Source organism: Somniosus microcephalus, chromosome 3 (assembly GCF_052327205.1).
Source record: "Somniosus microcephalus isolate GS21.2 chromosome 3, FLI_Smic_1.0, whole genome shotgun sequence".
NCBI classification, from domain to species: domain Eukaryota; kingdom Metazoa; phylum Chordata; class Chondrichthyes; order Squaliformes; family Somniosidae; genus Somniosus; species Somniosus microcephalus.
Window position 1 is genome coordinate 173,495,098 of NC_140989.1, and position 21,810 is coordinate 173,516,907.

Below are 21,810 nucleotides of genomic sequence, written 5' to 3' on the forward strand. Positions count from 1 at the left end.
AGTCAATGCCATTCAGCTCTCCTTTCCCCTTATTGCCACCCAACTTTCTAGTATCTTCATTGCCACTAGTTTCTCCTTCAGTTCATTTTCAATGTCATGCATTCCCCTTCCTTTTATTACCTTCCATCCCCCCACTCCTACCTAATTTTAGCTGCTAATGGACTGGACTGGTGCCCCTATCTCCTTGTTACTCTGTGATCTTTCATTGCTATATACTGTAGGCAAGAACTCCTGTTCTCAATAGTTCTCACCTGCAATATACAGCAGCAGGGATCACTGACATTTTTTTTATTCGTTTATGGGATGTGGGCATCGCTGGCAAGGCCAGCATTTATTGCCCTCGACAAGGTGTTAGTGAGCCGCCGCCTTGAACTGCTGCAGTCCGTGTGGTGCAGGTACTCCCACAGTGCTGTTAGGGAAGGAGTTCCAGAATTTTGAACCAGTGACGATGAAGGATCGGCGATATACTTCTAAGTCAAGATGGTGTGTTACTTGGAGGGAAACTTGGAGGTGGTGGTGTTCCCAGGTGCCTGTTGCCGTTGTCCTTCTAGGTGGAAGAGGTTGCGGGTTTGGGAGGTGCTGCCGAAGAAGCCTTGGCGAGTTTCTGCAATGCATCTTGTAGATGGTACACACTGAAGCCACAGTATGCTGGTGGTGGAGGGAGTGAATGTTTAAGGTGGTGGATGGAGTGCCAATCAAGCAGGCTGCTTTGTCCTAGATGGTGTCGAGCTTCTTGAGTGTTGTTGGAGCTGCACTCATCCAGGCAAGTGGGGAGTATTCCATCACACTCCTTACTTGTGCCTTGTAGATGGTGGAAAGGCTTTGGTGAGTCAGGAGGTGAGACACTCGCCGCAGATTACCTAGCCTCTGACCTGTTCTTGTTGCCACAGTATTTATGTGGCTGGTCCAGTTAAGTTTCTGGTCAATGGTGACCCCCCAGGATGTTGATGGTGGGGGATTCGGCGATGGTAATGCCGTTGAATGTCAAGGGGTGATGGTTAGACTCTCGCTTGTTGGAGATAGTCATTACCTGGCACTTGTGTGGCGCGAATGTTACCTGTCACTTATCAGCCCAAACCTGAACGTCGTCCAGGTCTTGTTGCATGCGGGCATGGACTGCTTCATTATCTGAGGAGTTGTGAATGGCACTGAACACTGTACAGTCATCTGCGAACATCCCATGTCTGACCTTATGTTGGAGGGAAGGTCATTGATGAAGCAGCTGAAGATGGTTGGGCCTAGGACACTGCCCTGAGGAACTCCTGCCGTGATGTCCTGGGGCTGTGATGATTGACCTTCAACCACCACAGCCATCTTCCTTTGTGCTAGGTATGACTCCAGCCAGTGGAGAGTTTGCCCCCCGATTCCCATTGACTTCAGTTTTACTAGGGCTCCTTCATGCCACACTCGGTAAAATGCTGCCTTGATGTCAAGGGCAGTCACTCGCAACTTACCTCTGGAATTCAGCTCCTTTGTCCATGTTTGGACCAAGGCTGTACAGGAAACTTTTTTTTATCCGGCACTGACGGGACCGGCATAGTGCCGGTTGATCAAAAAGTCCGGATTACAGAGAGGTATACTTACTAGGGTATGAGAGCCCCGTACACAGCCACAGGTGCAAGAGCCCCGGTTACGCTGCACTTGTGCAGGAGTCCCGGTTACACGGCCACAGATCCAGGAGTCCCTGTTGCACGGCCACAGGTGCAGGAACCCCGGTTGCACGGCCACAGATCCAGGAACCCCGGTTACACGGCCACTAATATATAGTAAAACTTACCTGAACCTACTCCTGAATTTTGCTGGTTGAGATTTCTGGATATTTAGGTGCCGGTTAAAAGAGAGTTTCCTGTAATGAGGTCGGGAGCCGAGTGGTCTTGGCGGAACCCAAACTGGGCAATACCGAGCAAGTTATTCGTGAGTAAGTGCCGCTTGATAGCACTGTTGATAACACCTTCCATCACTTTGCTGATGATTGAGAGTAGACTGATGGGGCGGTAATTGGCCGGATTGGATTTGTCCTGCTTTTTGTGGACTGGACATACATGGGCAGTTTCCCACATTGACGGATAGATGCCAGTGTTGTAGCTGTACTGGAACAGCTTGGCTAGAGGCGCGGCTAGTTCTGGAGCACAAGTCTTCAGCACGATAGCCGGGATGTTGTTGGGGTCCATAGCCTTTGCTGTATCCAGTACGCTCAGCTGTTTCTTGATAACACGTTGGGTGAATCGAATTGGTTGAAGACTGGCTTTTGTGATTGTGTAGACGTCTGGAGATCTTTGCTCATCTTCCACCGCATGGTTCCGATGTCTTGGGTAGTGACCGGACTATCAAATTCAGTTTTCTTAAAAAGGTTCATTATAGGCAGGGACACCAAGGCCTCCAAGAGAAAGCTATCAATTTACTATTTGTAGCTACACTTTCCTGACTTTTACTAGAAAGTTTGGAAAATTCCGATTTGGTGCTGTAATTTTCCTGTTTCTATCTCACACCCTCAATCACTTCTTCTCTCCATTTTACACATCCCATTAATTACCATCCATATCTCATTCATGAGCCCTGGAGGAACTTTACTGTCCAGTACAATATTAAAGATAGAAAACATAGATCAAACGTTCTCACTTGATCCAAGTTATTAACACTTTTTATTAATCATTATTTTAGAGGATCTTTTTGTAATACCCACTGGAAATGTTATGTACGCTAAGTATGGTTATCAATCTTTAACTTAGATACTGTATTATCATTGTTATAAATCCCTGGGTTAAAGTTGCCCATGCGAAGGTACGGCAAGAACTTTTAAGGACACACTGTGACTAAGAGCAGACTTTCCATAATTCTGCACCAGTATCAACTGTTGCAGACAGTGAGGCCGCGCAGTCTCCAGGCAGAAACCCCAGGAGGAAGGGGTGGAGTCGGGTTTTTCGAGCGGGAAACGGGAGCGACTGGAAGAAAAGAGGGCAGGAGCTCTGAAAAGAGGGCTCAGGAGGCAAATGGCTGCCACATCCCATCCCAGGCTTCCAAACTCGGCCGCCGCCCTTCGTATTAGTAGCTCTGCATCCAGAACTCAGTGGGATTCAGTGATCGTGAAGAGAATTCAACGAAGGGGTTCGGAGTCGTAAGTCTTGCAGACATTATACATACCATGAGCTCCAACTTAAGCGCGCCAATGAAAGAGTGCACTCGAATTTGGACACAGGGACAGATTCTCCTTTGAATCCATATAAATGGAGGATGTATGTTTATTATGTCTAGATTCATTCTAATGTATGCAAGTGTCTAATTTAGGTCATTGACCCGTAATCTTCTTATACTGTCTGACGTTAAAACTATAAAGTAAGATAATTAGAATTAAGCCATTGTAGTAGTGATCTCCTTACTGGACTATAGAATACTGTCTACAACAGAGACCACATCTCGCATATATCTAGAGAACCGTGAAGGGGTTACATTTTGGGGGCTCGTCCGGGATTGTGGTCTATTTATGTCAGTAAACTAACAGTATTGAATGCTCATTGCTAAGAGAGTGGTTTGTGGTTTCTACTGGGCTGTTTGAGCATAAAAGATGGATGTTATTGAGGTTGAAGCTTGGTGCAAACGGAAGCAGATAGCTACTACCCATGCCGTTGTGCTGAATGGTGTTGCTAACGATGACCCTGATGATGTCCTGCTAAGGGCTCTGAATTGTGTCAAAGCCTTTGGAAAGGTTAGGATAGTTGAGCGCTGCTTGGATACAGCTACCAAGAAGCAGTTTGTGTTGATCCAGACATCAGAGAACCTGAGAGGTCATGGTTTACCTGAGGCAGTTGGGCTTTCTGAAGAGGCTGGTCCCTGGCCAGTTCAGTTTGTCCCTATTACTACTAAGGAAGAAGGGGGGTTTCAGACCAAGTTGTTGTCATTCTTGAGACCAGAAGGAAAGACTGTTGCTGATGTCAAAGGTCTGATAGGTCCTTCGGCCCTGGATATGAACACTCAGTTGGTCAGTGCCATTAGTTCTCTGGTGGATAAATGCACCAATCTGCCCTTCGAGGCTCAGGGATACCGTAAGCTCCGTATGTTCTCAGGAGTGAGACCAACTCCCAGTGGGGAAGAGGAGTACGACGCCTGGGCTGAGCAGACCCTGCCTCTGCTAGAGGAATGGCAGTGCATTGACAATGTGAAGAGGCAGAGAATAGTAGAAAGCCTTTAGGGTCCTGCTGCTGACATTGTCAGATTCTTAAAGGCGCAGAACACCTCTGCTACTTCCTTTGACTACATGCAGGCTCTAGAAACTGCCTTTGGAACTACTGAAACCATTTCAGATTTGATGGTCAGATTCAGAAGCACATTCCAGTGTGAGGGAGAGAAGCTGTCCAGTTATCTGCTGAGAATAGACAAACTGCTGCATTGTATGTTACGGAAAAGAGGGATTGAGTTGCCTGAAATGAATCGGTTCCGCATTGAACAGGTTGTGCGAGGTGCATTGCTCGAAGACGTGACTGCTCTTCGCATACGCATGACCCATAAGTTGCGAGATCCACCTACCTTCACTGAGCTGCTAAGGGAAGTCAGAGAGGAGGAGGATATGCTTCAGGCCTGGAATGTAGCAAAGAGTGCTGTGATGTCCAAGCTTGTGACTCCTGTTACAGTTCCTACTCCTAAGGGTGATGTCAACCCTGAGATGGAACAGCTGAAGAAGGAAATCAATGTCATGAGAGCTGAGATGGCATATTTTCGGTCTAAGCCCAACACAGAAAGGGATGACGCACGGGTGCAAAAGGTTGAACACCCTGCGAAGTCTAACAGCAAAATGAATGATTCCTCTAAAGGATATCCCCATGAAGGAGATAGACCTGGAGTCTTTTGTTATAACTGTGGAAAGGATGGACATTTCAAGCGAGAATGTAGAGGTGAGGAAAATCTAAAAAAAGTAAATGACCGTCTCTCAAAACTTACCAAGAAGTCGGGAAACTACAAAGGGGCACCGTAACGGAACGGCCTGCTGTCCCTGTAGTTAAGACACGTTACGCTAAGTGCAATAATAGACGAGGGGATATGAAAGACATCATACCTGAAGGTTTAGTAGGGCCGAGTTCTGCTGTATCAATACAGATTGAAGGCATTTATACTAAAGCTATCCTCGACACGGGTTCTCAGGTTACCATACTGTACAGATCCTTCTATGACCGATACCTGACGCATTTGCCGTTAACCCCAATCAGTCTTCTGCAGATCTGGGGCCTTAGTCCTGCTGATTACCCATATGATGGCTATTTGTCGCTGAGGCTGGAGTTCTTGGAAGCTGATGTAGGGACCACTGAGACCATTGATGCACTTGTGTTGGTTTGCCCTGACCCCATGGTGAAAGGTGAGGTTTCCCTACTGGTTGGCAGTAATACACCCATAGTGAGACGACTCCTGACAATCTGCAAAGAGCAGGGAGGTGAAAACTTCTTGAGCACCAGACACATTCACCCTGTTTTCAAAAAGGCTTTTGAGAAACTGCCTGAACTTTCTTCCGACGTAGATGATAGCAAAAGAGGAACTGTGTGGTACGTTTGAGCCAAACCTATCACCCTGCGTCCTGGAGGAGTGGCTAGAATCCCTGGGATACCAAAATTCCCTGGAACGCCAGGTACTGAAGCCATTCTGATAGTCACCCGATGATCCTGCAGAAGAGTCACGGTTTCCAAATGAGCTTCTGGTGAGACCAGAGTTGCAGACCCCGACAGCTGTGATGTCAAGGAGAGTTACAGTGACCGTGAGGAATATGTCAGGCAAAGGAATCACATTGAGGAAAGGAATGCCGATTGCGCATCTGTTTCCTGTAAATGTACTGTCGTCACATGTGAAGGAAGAGTCCAAAGTTAACTCAACCGGAGATCTGATACCCTCCTCCTTCAACTTTGGAGATTCATTCGTTCCTAAAGAATGGAAGGACCGATTAGTCAGGAAGATGATGGAGAGGAGTTTTCTCTACTCATGAGTTTGATGTTGGTTGTAGTAAGAGTACTCGCCATTCTATCAGAATTACCGAGGATAAACCCTTTCGGGAGAGGTCTCGACGGCTGGCACCAGCTGACATCGAAGCAGTGAGACAGCACCTGTCGCAGTTAAAAGAAGCTGAGATCATTACCGAGTCCAGGAGTCCTTATGCATCTCCTATAGTGGTGGTGAGGAAAAAGAACGGAAAGATTCGGATGTGTGTGGACTTTAGGACGCTTAACAGACGTACTATTCCCGACCAATACACCATTCCAAGAATTGAGGATGCACTGGCTTGTCTTAATGGAAGCAAGTGGTTCAGTGTGTTGGATCTCAGAAGTGGATACTACCAAATACCGATGAGTGAATCGGACAAAGAAAAGACAGCCTTTATATGTCCAGTTGGGTTCTACCAATTTGAAAAGATGCCACAGGGAGTTTCAGGCGCTCCAGCAACTTTTCAAAGAATAATGGAACAAACAGTTGGGGACATGAACTTGCTCGAAGTATTGGTGTACTTGGATGATATCATTGTGTTTGGGGCAACCCTTGAAGAACACGAAGCTCGGTTGCTGAAAGTGCTCGGTCGCCTGGAGGATGAAGGTCTGAAGCTATCATTGGACAAGTGTCAGTTTTGCCAAACATCCGTGTCCTATGTGGGGCATATTGTATCACAGGATGGAGTAGCCACAGATCCATCCAAGATCGAAGCTGTTACCACATGGCCCAAACCGAACACAGTGACTGCCTTGCGGTCATTTCTTGGGTTCTGCGGATATTACAGGCGCTTTGTGCAGGATTACTCCAAAGTGGCCTATCCTCTGAATCAGCTGCTGGCTGGTTACCTCCCACCAGCCGAGATGAAGAAAAAGGCTAAAGGTAAAGAGAACAAGGACTACTTCAAACCCTCTGAGCCTTTTGGTGTTAGATGGGATGAGAAATGCGAAGAGGCCTTCCACACCTTAAAGCAAAGTCTTACTCAAGCCCCCGTGTTGGCTTTTGCAAACCCACAGCTGCCATATGTGCTACACGTGGATGCCAGTCAAGAAGGGTTGGGTGGTGTGTTGTATCAGGACCAAGGAGCAGGGCTGAGACCTGTAGCGTTCATCAGTCGCAGTCTTACGCCATCAGAGCATAACTACCCAGCTCATAAGCTAGAATTCTTGGCATTGAAGTGGGGGGTGGTGGATAAGCTGCAGGATTATCTGTATGGAGCGAAGTTTGAAGTGAGGACAGATGATAATCCATTAACCTATGTGTTGACTTCGGCAAAACTTGATGCCACCGCTGGCTTGCTGCACTATCTGCTTACGACTTTAGTCTCCGGTACAGACCTGGGAACCAGAACATTGACGCAGATGCTCTGTCTCGTCGCCCACACTACCAGAAACCAGAGTGGAAAGATGTTGCTTCAGCAGATGTGAAAGTAATGTGTCAGATGTCCGTGGTATCTGGACCAAAGAATTCATTTCATGCCCGAGAGATTGACCACTTGGGAGTGTCAATGCATGCTGTTCCCCAGGCATTTTGCAACCTTTCCAGTTTGGATGTACAAAACTTACCCATGTTGTGTTCATCTGAAATATCCAAAGCACAACAGGAGGATCCCTGTATTCATGAGGTGTTTTCAGCGCTCCGTCTGGGTGATATTACACAGATCGAAAAATCAAAACATCCTGACTGTCGTCTGCTCCTAAGAGAATGGGACCACTTGGAAATTAAAGAGGGAGTGTTGTGTAGAATCACTCACCCACCCACTAAACCATGTCATTCACAGTTGGTCCTGCCTGAAAAGTACAGGGAAATAGTGATGAAGTCTTTGCATGATGACGCAGGTCATCTGGGAGTAGAGAAGACCTATGGGTTGGTCAAGGACAGATTCTATTGGCCGCATATGAAGTCTGCGGTTGAGGAGTTCTGCAAGTCCTGTGCACGTTGTGTCCAGAGAAAGACTTTACCTAAAAGAGTTGCTCCTCTGTTTCACATGCAAAGTGATGGACCTCTAGACCTTGTCTGTATGGATTTTCTGTCCATCGAACCCGATTCCAGCAATACCGCAAATGTCTTGGTCATTACAGATCATTATACTCGCTATGCCCAAGCTTTTCCCACAAAGGATCAGAAAGCATCCACCGTTGCCAAAGTGTTGTGGGAGAAATACTTCATCCACTATGGACTGCCAAAGCGAATACACAGTGATCAAGGTAGAGACTTTGAAAGTAGACTTATACATGAGTTGTTGTCCATGCTCGGGATTGAGAAGTCAAGAACAACTCCATACCATCCTCAGGGAGATCCTCAACCTGAGTGGTTTAACCGTACTTTGTTAGACATGCTTGGAACGCTGGATTCAAAGCGAAAGAACAAGTGGAGTCGGCACATTGGACATCTTGTTCATATAATTGTACCCGAAATGATGCTACTGGTTTTTCACCGTACTACCTCCTGTTTGGACGTGAAGCGAGGATGCCGGTGGATTTGTGTTTCGGAGTATCCAGTGATGGCACATCACAGAGAACTTAGCTCAAGTATGTATCTGACATGAGAAAGGAATTGCAAGCTGCTTATGAACTTGCTGAGTCTGTTTCTGCCAAACAGAATAAAGGAAATAAGCAGAGGTATGACCAGAAGATCCGGTTTTCCCAACTCATGCCTGGTGACCGAGTTCTCATACGGAACCTAGGACTTCAAGGGAAACATAAGTTAGCAGACCGCTGGGCTTCTACACCTTACATTGTTGAAAGTCAAATGTCACAACTACCTGTGTTTCGGCTAAAACCTGCAGGTGGGAATGGATCCATAAAAATACTGCACCGGAATCATATCCTGCCATTGGGACAGCAAGTGCGCCTGGATCCGCCAGCGGATAATGAGCCGACACCTAGTATGAGAACCCTGCAGAGAAGAAGGAGGAAAAGACCGAGAAACCAGGAAAACTTTGTTCCAGAAGACAGAAAACCCATGACACAGTGTGTGGATCATGAGGAACCTGATGAGTCGGAAGATGAAGAATGGGATCTATGGTACGACCTCCCAGAAAGACGCATAAGACAGAATCTGGATGAATTGTCTGAACCATTTAGCTCAGACTTGGACATGGTCTGGGAAGAACCAGATGCTTCCGAGAAGGAGATAAGAGGTTGAAAGGCATGATAACAAAGGAACCAACGCCTCCAATGTAGTTGAAGGAACTGAAGACCGGGTATCCGAAATAAGGAGCTCACAGCGAGTTAAGAAGGTTCCTGAAAGATTGACATACAGTACACTAGGAGTGCCAAGTGTAATGATAGCCCCTACGGTTTGATATGTTACCTCCCTTTATACATGGTTGGGAAGCATGCAACCACTTATGTGTAAAGTTCATTAGTCATGGGGACATGCCTATATTTGGTAGTGGGGGAGTGTAATACCCACTGGAAATGTTATGTACGCTAAGTATGGTTATCAATCTTTAACTTAGACACTGTATTATCATTGTTATAAATCCCTGGGTTAAAGTTGCCCATGTGAAGGTACGGCAAGAACTTTTAAGGACACAATGTGACTAAGAGCAGACTTTCCATAATTCTGCACCAGTATCAACTGTTGCAGACAGTGAGGCTGCGCAGTCTCCAGGCAGAAACCCCAGGAGGAAGGGGTGGAGTCGGGTTTTTCGAGCGGGAAACGGGAGCGACTGGAAGAAAAGAGGGCAGGAGCTCTGAAAAGAGGGCTCAGGAGGCAAATGGCTGCCACATCCCATCCCAGGCTTCCAAACTCGGCCGCCGCCCTTCGTATTAGTAGCTCTGCATCCAGAACTCAGTGGGATTCAGTGATCGTGAAGAGAATTCAACGAAGGGGTTCGGAGTCGTAAGTCTTGCAGACATTATACATACCATGAGCTCCAACTTAAGCGCGCCAATGAAAGAGTGCACTCGAATTTGGACACAGGGACAGATTCTCCTTTGAATCCATATAAATGGAGGATGTATGTTTATTATGTCTAGATTCATTCTAATGTATGCAAGTGTCTAATTTAGGTCATTGACCCGTAATCTTCTTATACTGTCTGACGTTAAAACTATAAAGTAAGATAATTAGAATTAAGCCATTGTAGTAGTGATCTCCTTACTGGACTATAGAATACTGTCTACAACAGAGACCACATCTCGCATATATCTAGAGAACCGTGAAGGGGTTACATTTTATTTTCCCAAAAGTAATCCAATATATAGTGCTTGCGTCCATTTTGTCATTTCAAAATTATCCCAAAATCCAAACAGCAGTACTGTTGAACTGACAGGTTTTGTCAATGTTCAGTTTCATTTCTATCAATCTAGCTTCTCAATTCCAATTTCAGAAGCAAGTGATTCCCAGGCTAGGTGGTTTACACGGTGTTTTAACATTCGAGACAGAAGTGCGACATTTAGTTTACAAGGTAACTTCCATATAACAAAAGAAAGAGATTCCATTGTGGCTCTGTTTTAAGAACCCAAAGGGTTAATTTATCAAATCATAATTTTCCTTCTGTCACTGGGGAAATACTAAAATTAAGAAACATAAATTTAATCATGTCCAATATCTTTAAATTTCATTCAGTAATACTAAAGTTGTTGCTTGGTGAACTTAAACAGCTGTCAGTGGAAAGGGTTAACTCCTTTGCAGGTTTTTAAGAAGGTGGAGCAGAACGTTAGCAGGCGCACGCCATTGCGTCACTTCACGTAAATTTAAAAAAACATTCCCAATCGAAAAAGACAGTTGTGTTTTCACAATTTAACTAAACAAACAGATAAAACAAAACAAAATAGCGCATGCTTGCAGAAAACAGTAAATTACGTCATATTTCTTATTGTCCTTTCTTCAGACTCGCATTCAATTCACTGTTCTGGTGTTCCGGCTCTGCCCCACCTGGGGTAACCTCCATTTCTTCTATCTTTCATGATCTTACCCTGCCCTGGATCTCCTCTACGCAGCACAGAACCTCTTGGAACTAAGCAAACGTGGGAGAGCAAACCCATATAAAAGAATTTAAAATCTGTTTTACACACTATATCTGTAGTGGTTTGTTATAGTCACGGACAATTTAAATCTAAATTATGGATCTTACAGATCTCACAATCTTACAATGGTGGGGACCTCGGGAGTAGGCCGATATGGATCATCCACTCTGCACTTCTGGCTGAAGATAGTTGCAAACACTCCTCCCATCCTTCCTCATCTAACTGTCAGCATACCTCTATTCCCATCTCCCTCGTATGCTTATCTAGCTTCCCCGTAAATGCATCTATACTATTCGCCTCAACTACTCCCTGGGGTAGCGAGTTCCACATTCTCACCACTCTCTGGGTAAAGAAATTTCTTCTGAATTCTCTACTTGATTTCTTGGTGACTATCTTATATTGATGGCCTTTAGTTTTGCTCATCCGCACAAGGGGTAACACTCTTTGTATCTACTCTATCAAAACCTTTCATAATTTTTAAAGTCCTCTATTAGGTCAGCCTTCTCTTTTCAAGGAAAGAGACCCAGTCTGTTCATCCTTTCTTGATAGGTATATCCTTGCATTTCTGGTATCATCCTTGTAAATCTACATCCATGTTTTCTCCCTAAAATTCTGAGTTTCATTCATCTTGAGAGATAACAGGGCAGAAAAGTTTAGCGCCGCTTCATTTTGAAGGACGAGCTTGGCGTTATGTGCAGAGTAGAACCAAGAACATGTGTCAATTTAGGCAGTTAATTCATTGTCGCCCATCACTTAACAGCATTTCGTGAAGTGGATTACTAAATGTTTCTTAGCTGGTCTGGAATCACCAAGAACATTTAGAAAGCTCGTTCTACTTGTGTTACGTCCATGCCAAGGGCGAGTGTGCAAATTCCTTCTGACATTAATTGCATTCAGCTGCAAGGGGTAAATGACACAACTTTTATGATGAAACATTACTGTTTTCACTGAGCAGTTCAAAGCTGACCAGTCTTCTGCTGCTGCAGTGCACCAAGCTGGCCTTAATATTAAATCAAGACAATTTCCGCTGCCATTTCTGCCCTATTTTGGCTGAATTTATTTGTGTGGGGAAGTTTGGCAAATGAATGAACATGTTAATTACCTGCCTTGGGTATGGTTGTCATCAATCTTGTGGTTCAACCTGCAAATACGGTGTCCTCCCTAAGCACCTACCCTTTCTTATATGGTGCAACTAGAACATAAGAACATAAGACGTAGGAGCAGTAGGTAGTCATTTGGCCCCTCGAGCCTGCTCTGCCATTTAATAAGATCATGGCTGACCTGTTTTTGGCCTCAACTCCACTTCCCTGCCTGCTTCCCATAACCCTCGACTCCCTTATCGTTCAAAAATCTGTCTATCTCCACCTTAAATATATTCAATGACCCAGCCTCCACAGCTCTCTGGGGAAGGGAATTCCAAAGATTTACGACCCTCAGAAGAAATTCCTCCTCATTTCCAATTTCAAAGGGTTTCCCCTTATTCTGAAATTATGCACCCTATTTCTAGATTCCCCCACGAGGGGAAACATCCTCTCTGCATCTACCCTGTCAAGCCCCTTCAGAAACTTATATATTTCAATAAGATCCCCTCTCATTCTTCTTAACTCCAATGAGTATAGGCTCAACCTTGCTTCATAAGACAGCCCCTTCATCTCCGGAATCAACCTCGTGAACCTTCTCTGAACTGGCTCCAATTCAAGTACGTATATCCTTCTTTAAATAAGGAGACCAAACCTGTACACAGTACTCCAGGTGTGGTCTCACCAACGCCCTGTACAGTTGTAACAGGACTTCCCTACTTTTATAATGCATTCCCTTTGCAATAAAGGCCAACATTCCATTTGCCTTCCTAATTACTTGCTGCACCTGCATGCTAACTTTGTGATTCATGTACAAGGACCCCCAGATCCCTCTCTACCTCAGCATTTTGTGATCTGTCCCCATTTAAATAATTTGCTTTTTTATTTTTCCTACCAAAGTGGATAATTTCGCATTTTCCCACATTATACTCCATCTGCCAGATTTTTGCCCACTCACTTAGCCTATCTATATCTCTTTGGAGATTCTTTGCGTCCTCCACACAATTTGCTTTCCCACCTATCTTTGTATCATTAAATTTGGCTACATTACACTCAGTCCCTTCATCCAAGTCATTAATATAGATTGTAAATAGTTGAGGCCCCAGCACTGATCCCTGCTGCACCCCACTAGTTACAGTTTGCCAACCTGGAAATGACCCATTTATCCCGACTCTCTGTTTTCTGTCAGTTAGCCAATCCCCTATCCATGCTAATATATTACCCCCAGCCCCGTGAGCTCGTATCTTGTGTAGTAACCTTTTATGTGGCACCTTATCAAATGCCTTTTGGAAATCCAAATACCCGACATCATCTGCTTCCCCTTTATCCACCCTGTTCGTTACATCCTCAAAGAACTCCAGCAAATTTGTCAAACATGATTTCCTTTTCATAAAACCATGCTGACTCTGCTTGACTATATTATGATTTTCTAAAAGTCCTGCTATCACTTCCTTAATGATGGACTCCAGCATTTTCCCAATGACAAATGTTAGGCTAACTGATAGTTGCCTGCTTTCTGTCTTCCTCCATTCTTAAATAGGGGTGTTTTGTGTTTTTAAACTTCCTCAATTTCTTTGCACAGACATCTTGCACAAAAAGCTGAGATGTTCCAGAAGTAGACCTATGTTTACAATATAGAACTGTTTATGCAAGAATAACACTTGCTCAAATGGCTCCGGCAAGTTGCTACACTTTTATGGGACCAGTTTCCACTTTCCCCATATTTTCGACAATAATTTATTCATTTTTGCAGTAAAAGAATTAGGAAGCAAAAGCAATTAAGGTCCCTATTTGTATACAAGCTTGGGATCCAGACATGCTGAAATGCTCCTGGAACTTGAGTAAATCGAAATATTATAGTACCTGTTTATATTTTCCAGAGGAGCTTTGTAATTTGCTCACTGGGCACTTCTAATGCCAGAAGACCAGTACTACAACATTACGCTAGTAGGGTAAATGATAAATTGACTGAAATGGAAAATGGCGTCTTGGGCCAATATTGCCACTGTTTTCCACCTCATGGGTGAAGGGGAACCTTTGTGTAATAACCCTTTATGCATACACGGCTGTGTATGAGTTGTGACTAGTGAAGTAATTGACGTTCAATACAGTGAATGTTGGAAGTCTTCACAGCTGAAGAGTCTGGTTTCAACCCTCATCTTCCCCATCACAGTCAAAAGCTTCTGTTAATCTAATCCAGGCATAACTGTAATTTGATAACATGAGAAGGTGTTGAATTATAGCAAATTAGAAGCACAGTGGAATATTCTGTTTGAATGTGTTTTAGCCATTTTTGTGTATGTTTTATTGAAACTTAACTGTAGATTTGATGGGACTACTTTTAAGACAAATTAGAACTTTAGTAAAAAGTTCCTTTGTGGCCCTGTATTTTTATAAACTTACAATCATCACGTTGAGTTTCTTTAATTTTGCCCATGTTGTGTGATCCAGATATTGAGATGCATCTTGGCCAGGAATATATCAATTCTTGGCTTCAGTGTTAGTTTGGCTCAGTTGTTAACACTTGCCTCTGAATCAGAAAGTTGTGGATTCAAGCCCCACCACAGGACTTGAGCACATAACATTGGTTGCCACATCAGTGCTATACTGAGGGAATGCTGCATTGTTGGGTGCCATCTTTTGAAGGAGGCATAAACCTGAGCCTCTGTCTGCCTGTTTAGGTGGATGTGTAAGATCCCAAGACACTTCTTTTAAAAGAAAAACTGAGTTCTCCTGGTGTCCGAACCCACATTCCTCCCTCAACCAATGCTTCCAAAAACAAATTAACTATTCATTCATTTGTTGTTTGTGGGACTTCACTGTGTGCTAATTGGCTACCATGTTTGGCGACAAAACAACAATAACTACACTTTAAAAGCAACTCTGGTTTTGTCAACTTAAGCACCCATAATACCAGCTGTTTTCCATGGTGGATAGCTTGGCAAGATCAGGAATTACTGCCCACAATGTGCTGCATTTTTTTGATTCCTCCAGAGCAACAGTGGTATCAAGTAGAAGCTTGAAGCATTGCTGAGGGGCAAATTGAGAAGTGTGGCTCTGGAATGGGGAGGGGTGGGGGATGGAGGGAAGGGAAGAGTGCCAGCATGAACTGGGGAGAGGGGGTGAAATTGTGCCAGTATGAATTGGGTGGGAGAAGAAAGGGAAGACAAGTGAACCAGGGTGCAGGGGTTTAATAATAAACAATTTAGCAATAGAGATTATCAATACACATAATAGCCTGCGATTCTTGCAAAAAGTGAGGCAAAATCCCTACAGTTCTACCACAATTTTCCAATGGCCCTGCTTAGAAGTTTTATCTGTGTCTTGTATATCTCTTTACACAATTTAACAATTGTGATGCAAGTTTAACTCCCCTGCTATGGATCTGTGGAAGTATATGCATGAGGGAGCAGCTGAACCCTGCAGAGAATGCTTTCATTTGCTGAGCGTCTCAGCAGCTCACCTGATTCTAAATTCAGCACTTGAGCCAAGTATATAATTTAGTTATTTACAGAGCAGGACTATTCTGTTAATATCAGCATCATTCCCTTAGTGGCTGGAGGAGCTGGTAACGTGTGACACTGTTTCTTCTTCTTAGAGCTGGAATCTTTAGCTCGAATTGGTTCTCAAGAAAGGGAAAGATACTCCACGCTATTTTGTTTTTAAAAATTTAAGTCGGTGAGTCTTTTATCATCTGACATATTTTCTCCCCTTTTTTGGGTCGCTCAACCATCCCAGAATAAGTAGACAAGGATAGTGCACATGTGATTCTTGCTTCAAGCCTTTGACTGGTGCATCTTCAAAACTGGTTGTAAGGACCTATGTTTGAATTGGCCTTGAGCTACTGTCTCCAAAATATCTAGCCATTTAGCTCTTCCAATCACTTGAGTAAAGACAGTGCATCCCGGTCTCAGCTGGGGCAGCAACGATTGGCTTTAGTCCCCCTGAGCTAGGTAAGGGGAAGAAAATCAGCAAAGGATCCCATTTCCTGACCTGATTACCCTGCAGAACTGTACACAATGGACATATGGTGAGATGTGACCACATATCCTGCCGATACTCACTGTCTTAAGCTCAAACATGAAGAATGACCTTTGGGCGAGTTACCTGGAGTTGAGCATGGAAGGCATTAAAGTCGATCCTGTCCTCGCTTTCCACCAGGAGTTGCTGGGCTGTGATCAGGAGCAGATTAATTCTCTCTCGCCCCCCTGCGTCTGTAGTCTGGAGTACTGAGATCAGCTAGATCAGGGTTGATTGTGGATTGAACCTGTGGCCTTCTGATCTGTAAATCTAAGTACGGTTTGGTGGATTTACTCAGTGTACCACTGCTATGTAATGAACAATTTTAATGGTGCAGTTTTCTGATGGCACGGCGCTGTGTTGCTTGCTGGTTTGGATTATGTACTCTTTGGGGCCTAAACATTTATGTCTGAGATTTCAAGCACTAGATCATAATCTATTTATAGATACTATTTAAACCGGCCTCTCTTTTTGTCCATGGTGGAGGTGGGTAAGAATGCATTGTTAAAAGAATGAAAGGCATCTGTACTTTCTAATTCAAGGTAAATGCATACCCCCCCCCACCCCTTCCGTTTCTTTCGCCAGGGTCTACTTACTGCACCCTTTCCCTCGTTTCTTTTGCCCAGGTTTACTTACTGCCTCCTCCTTTCCCTCTTTATTTTGCCAGGGTCTACCTACTGAGCCCACACCATCATCAAAATCAGACCACAGAAGATTGCTTTTCGCAAGAAAATGACTGTGGCTGCTAATTATCAAAGAATCTTGGCCATTTTGAATGTACAGACTGTGTGACTTGCACCTTTATTCAGTGATGGCCTTTTTAAAATTCAGAGTAGCAGGTCTTGCTGTTTCTTTCTTCCTGCCCCAGTAAACACGCAGTAAATATTATCTCCAAACATGGGAATTCCAGTAAATCTGGAATTTATGGTATGCACTGTTTGCAGCATAACCCTCCCCGACTGACATTTCAGAACAGGCTTTCAAATGCCTGAAATAGTTGGGAGACTGTTTATAATTTTTTTTTTTTTTTTAATTTCAATATTTGTTTTGACTGCACTTGTGCAGATAATTTGTCCCATTGGGTTCCTGGAGTGACCTTACTAATCCAGCGACATCAACTAGCTCTCTTACAAGTAGGGTGAAAACTTACCCCAAAGGATGCTGCTGCTTCAATCCATTTTAAGCCAACTACGTGGTGGTGAGACAAGCTCTTACAAAATGCACAAGTTGAGGTTTTTAACTACAATCCCTTTGGTCTATGTGAACATGTGAATTTACTACTTGCTCAGTTTGCTCTTGCTATCTGGGGGTGGAAAGGGGAAATCAAGCAACTTGCACTGCAGAGGTTGAAAATATATAAACTTCAATCCGAAAATCTTAAAAGCCCTGGTTTTAGCCTAACGCGCCTATCGAGAACGGGGCAGGTTTGAGTTCGACGCCTCGCTTGATTTTGTGCTGCTTGACTCCAGTGGCGCCGAAGATCAGGTGTAGTGTAAATCAGGAGTCTGACCAGATCCTGCTGTGTCCTCACCGGGCGCTTTAGGTTAAAATCTGAGCGTAAATTTCGAAAACCAAATTTGGTGTAATATATATCTTTGTATTACTGGAAAAATATATCAAAACATTCTAGACAGACAATTTTTTTTTTTACAAATGTACAGGAATAATACTCAACACAGTGCTGTAAGATACTTGGGTCTGATTCAATTTATTCAAATGCTTTGTGAATGTTGGTACACTTGTAGGGATGTATGTGTGGTTAATATTTTATTGTATTTCAGTAATCTGAAACCTATTTTTAAAATTGTGAACTGAATTACAGCGACATTTTCCACTCATTTATTTTTGACATGTACTTAATTTTATCCGTAGTTGAATTCACATCCTCTTTTATTGTGATTTTCCTGTTTTTTCTGTTCCTCTCAACTCAGCTTAAATTTTTGGGGATCTTTTCTCCTGCTTCTCCTCTTGCACGCCGAGCCCCACGTTTTGCTGCTCGTCCTAAGGTACTTTGTTGATATCCAGCAAAGCATCCCATTAACCTCGGCTGTATATTTGCTTATTTGGATGATACTGCAGCTGGCCTATTGCTGCAGATATACAGCTGTCTTAAAAAAAAATCATCCTTCTAATTAACTCATTCGATAGTTTTTCCAGATTTTACAATGGATTTCTAAATATAATCATGCTTTTAACTAGCTCGATTGCGGCAAAAATTTTCATATCATCTGCAAAAGCTTGGCAATGACCGCTACTGCAAATGTAATACTTTGTTTAGAAAAAATGAGAAAATGCATACACTATCGCACCTTATTACAAACTTAAAATAATCCTAATCAGTAAATTCATCATATCAAGGTTTAAGCTCTCACCAGGACGAGGAAATAAGTTTGTACTAAAGTTTGTAACCATGATATTCCACTGCATACAGTTGAAATATGATAAATATGGCTAATTTTACAAGAACTGCTATGCTTTTATTATTATGCTTAGATTAGGATTTATGTGTAATGAGGCTGGTGCACTGGAATGTTTATGCTTTGATCAGAATTATTTGGGTCAGGTATGTGTTTATCCAGATTTGACTTGTAGAGTAAAAACCTGACACAGTGGGTTCCTCAAGACTAATTCTTATTTTCAGTGGTGAAAAAAAAAGTTTTGTTCAAATAGGACACCATCTAGTTAGAGATCTCTGTGATACCTTAATTGTTGGCCTATTTTTAAAATACGTTTATTTAAAATATTTAACTGATGTGCAGCAAAGTATTAGGAACAGGAGAATGTTATAGTTTCCTCAAAGCGCACTATCTTTTATCCTTTTACTTCACCTTTCTGAAGACAGTAACATTGAAACCTTATTCTGAGGTAAAGTAAGAGCCATCTTCTGTTCTTTAAAAATGAAGAAAACATGTTGGAGAATCTACTTTCTGCACTTGCCAGCTCAGTAAAAATTGTCCATAATGTAGTTGATCTTAACCATAATGTTTGAGGTTGCAATAAATGAGTTATTGCATGGGAAATATTAACACTCGCAGTATTTGATTTTTTTATTAGAATTGATCTTAAGTGAGACCCACTGTGTAAGTTTCTGGATAAAACAAAAATCAAAAATTTTAAATATTTCAATATTAATTTATAAAATATAAAATCAGATTGTTGCCATTAGTTCCAAAATGGCTACCTACAACTTTTTTTTCATGCCAACCAATTCCACACACATTGCTTTGAATTTAGGAAAATGACTTGTGTTTGCTTTTTTTGTTTATGGTCATGATCAGCTGGAAGTTGGTGCAGTTGAGGTGGGATAAGGTGAGCAGTGTTGGGTTTCTCTTGTCCTTCTACCTCTCTCCTTTCCTGGCCAAATTGAATACCTTTATTTGCTGCAGTGCTACAGCTGATGGTATTGGCTATGATTTGATGAAATTGAAATATCTGAGCAAGCAGATGTGAGTGATGTTCAGCCTCAAGATTTGGACCTGCAACTCACCAGTTGGAATACTTGAATTTGTATATCGATTATACTACCAGGCTGCATAGATTCCAAGCACATCTGTCTGCACAAAGCAACAGATTACATTAATGTGGATCTAAACATTACAGTTTTGGTCAAAACTGTGTTTTGTCACCATAACTGCACCACTTGTCCACCTTGCATAGATGAGCTCAGGCTGAGAACTTCAATTATGGTCAGTTTCTAATTGAGCTGCTGGCAGTAGATGGAGACTTCTGGCATTCTGCTTTTATTTCCAAGTCTTCATCATCATCCTCCGCCTATCTAAATTGGCAAAGTTTTAAAAATTAGTACCTGTGGTTATTTTGACCAGCTGTATAATACTTGATGCACCAAATGCTTTCTCTTCTGTAAAGGGATTATTAACTATTTCAGTCTATTCACATTTCGCTCAAATGGTTTACCCACTCAAGGGCACTTCTGATACCCAGAAGGAAAATGATTGTGTAATATAAATTGAAATTACACGTGATTCAAATCTAAATCAGGGAAGCTGTGGCACTGTCGAAGCTTCAGGGCTTCTGATTGAGATGAAATTACGTCTTGGATGCTCACAAGATTATAAATTGATTGTGTAAAACCTCTGGTAACCTTTAATGCTTCAGGTAATGTGACACTCATTTATTAATATCGGCGTAAAGTATACCAGACTACTGCAAATGGAACAAAAATGCCTGAAAAATTAAAATGTATAAATTGGCTAATTTTCTAAAAGGGATACAATTGCACTGTTTCTGGTGCATTAATTCAGAGGGCACAGAATCATAGAATGGTTACAGCACAGAAGGAGGCCATTCGGCCCCTCAAGCCCGTGCCGGCTCTCTTGGAAAGCTAAATATTTTAATTTTTTTTCCCAACAGTGTCACATAGGTTACAGGAGATGAGTTCCCAAGTGTTGTTCTACCAAAACAATTGAATTTTTAAAGGCTTTAAATAAATTGCTGTACTATATATTGAACCTTGCATTTTCTGGAATAGTTGTCTTCTCAGGAATGATGGTCAGCTACATGCATTAGTTTTTAATGGGTGGAAGTCAGAGGGGAAGTTCAAACATTTGTGAAATGAAATGAATCATAACCTAATTCTGTGAATACTTGGATGAATTTGTAATGCTGAGTGCTAGTTTGTACAGATTTGTATTATAACTCATTAACTATAACCACACCATTTTCTTTCACGTGTGCCTTGCTGGTAGTTCAGAGCCAATGCTTTTTTTGTACCTTAACATTTGTTTGCATTGCTTAGTAAATAGTTACTATTTGCTTGGAAACTTGGGATGTCTGCTTTTCTCTCTCTCAAAATGTAGTTTAGGGTGTGTAGCTACTGTGCATGAATTATACATACCAAAATTAAATTTTCTGTATCGGTGTACAGTTTGCGTATTTAAGCTTCCCTCCACCAATATGAAAGCATTGGGTTGATGTGGATCAAATGTGTGCAGGCAAATCCAGTTTTGAACTGGTAAAAATCATGTAGTATGTTCAGTAAGTTTAAAGTGCCAGTTTAAATTGATGGTATTTTTGCAGTGTGGCTTGTTTTTGAATATGTACTAGTAATGTTTGCTGCTTGCATTTTGAGAGACTCATTCTATGACTCGGTGGTTTCCCATTGTTTTTACTTGCTTGATAAACTGTTGACCCTTTGATGAAAACTTGGTTAATACAGATGGCTAAAAATGGTTTCCAATAGGTGATTGAGGTGTGCAATTGACACCACTGAGTGTATGCACAATCATGTATCTGAGCTACTATGAATCAAAGTCAATAGCAAATTATGTGTGAAACCTGTTAGCAGTGTGCATGGTGTACTCCCTGACCTATTTTGATCCAGTACAAATTCTATTCAGCAGAAGATTGAGAACACTAAAACATTGAAACAAGCTCATTTCCAGTTTTGAGTCCTTGCCCAGTTAATAACTATTATATTTTGATAGTTGAACTGTAATCAAAGGGGAAGGACACCAACACTTTCTGTAAATGCCTCCTTACAATTAGCATTGGTGCCTTTTTTCTCTTCCTTTTTATGTCGTCGTCCTCCTCCTTTGTTCCAATTTATTGCACCAGTCATTCTCCAACACCTCACTGAAATACCCATTGTTCATCTGTAAGTGTTGGCAATGATTATCAACAGACTATTTGACTGTGGAAGGTATTACAGCTAAGCCCAATCCTCTTGTTGCACAAAATCCACATGTGGTTTTCCAGCAGTTGGCACAGGATGCCAATCAGAAGGGGGAAATCCCTGACCATTTTTTCCCTCCCTA

At 42.6% G+C, this 21,810-nt stretch overlaps 1 protein-coding gene across 14 annotated transcripts in view; it reads left to right on the forward strand.

Moving 5' to 3' along the window:
* The window catches only part of LOC147121580 (mitogen-activated protein kinase kinase kinase kinase 3-like), a 244,010-nt gene that overhangs the window by 46,789 nt on the left and 175,411 nt on the right, over nucleotides 1–21,810 (forward strand). For 11 of the 14 annotated variants that reach the window (XM_085981929.1, XM_085981930.1, XM_085981939.1 and 8 more), the window contains exon 11: nucleotides 17,968–18,042. The exons of the other annotated variants lie outside the window; for them this stretch is intronic. In XM_085981929.1, coding sequence (XP_085838055.1) covers nucleotides 17,968–18,042 — 75 coding nt within the window. The remainder of the gene's footprint in view (nucleotides 1–17,967; nucleotides 18,043–21,810) is intronic. 14 annotated transcript variants of the gene reach the window in all.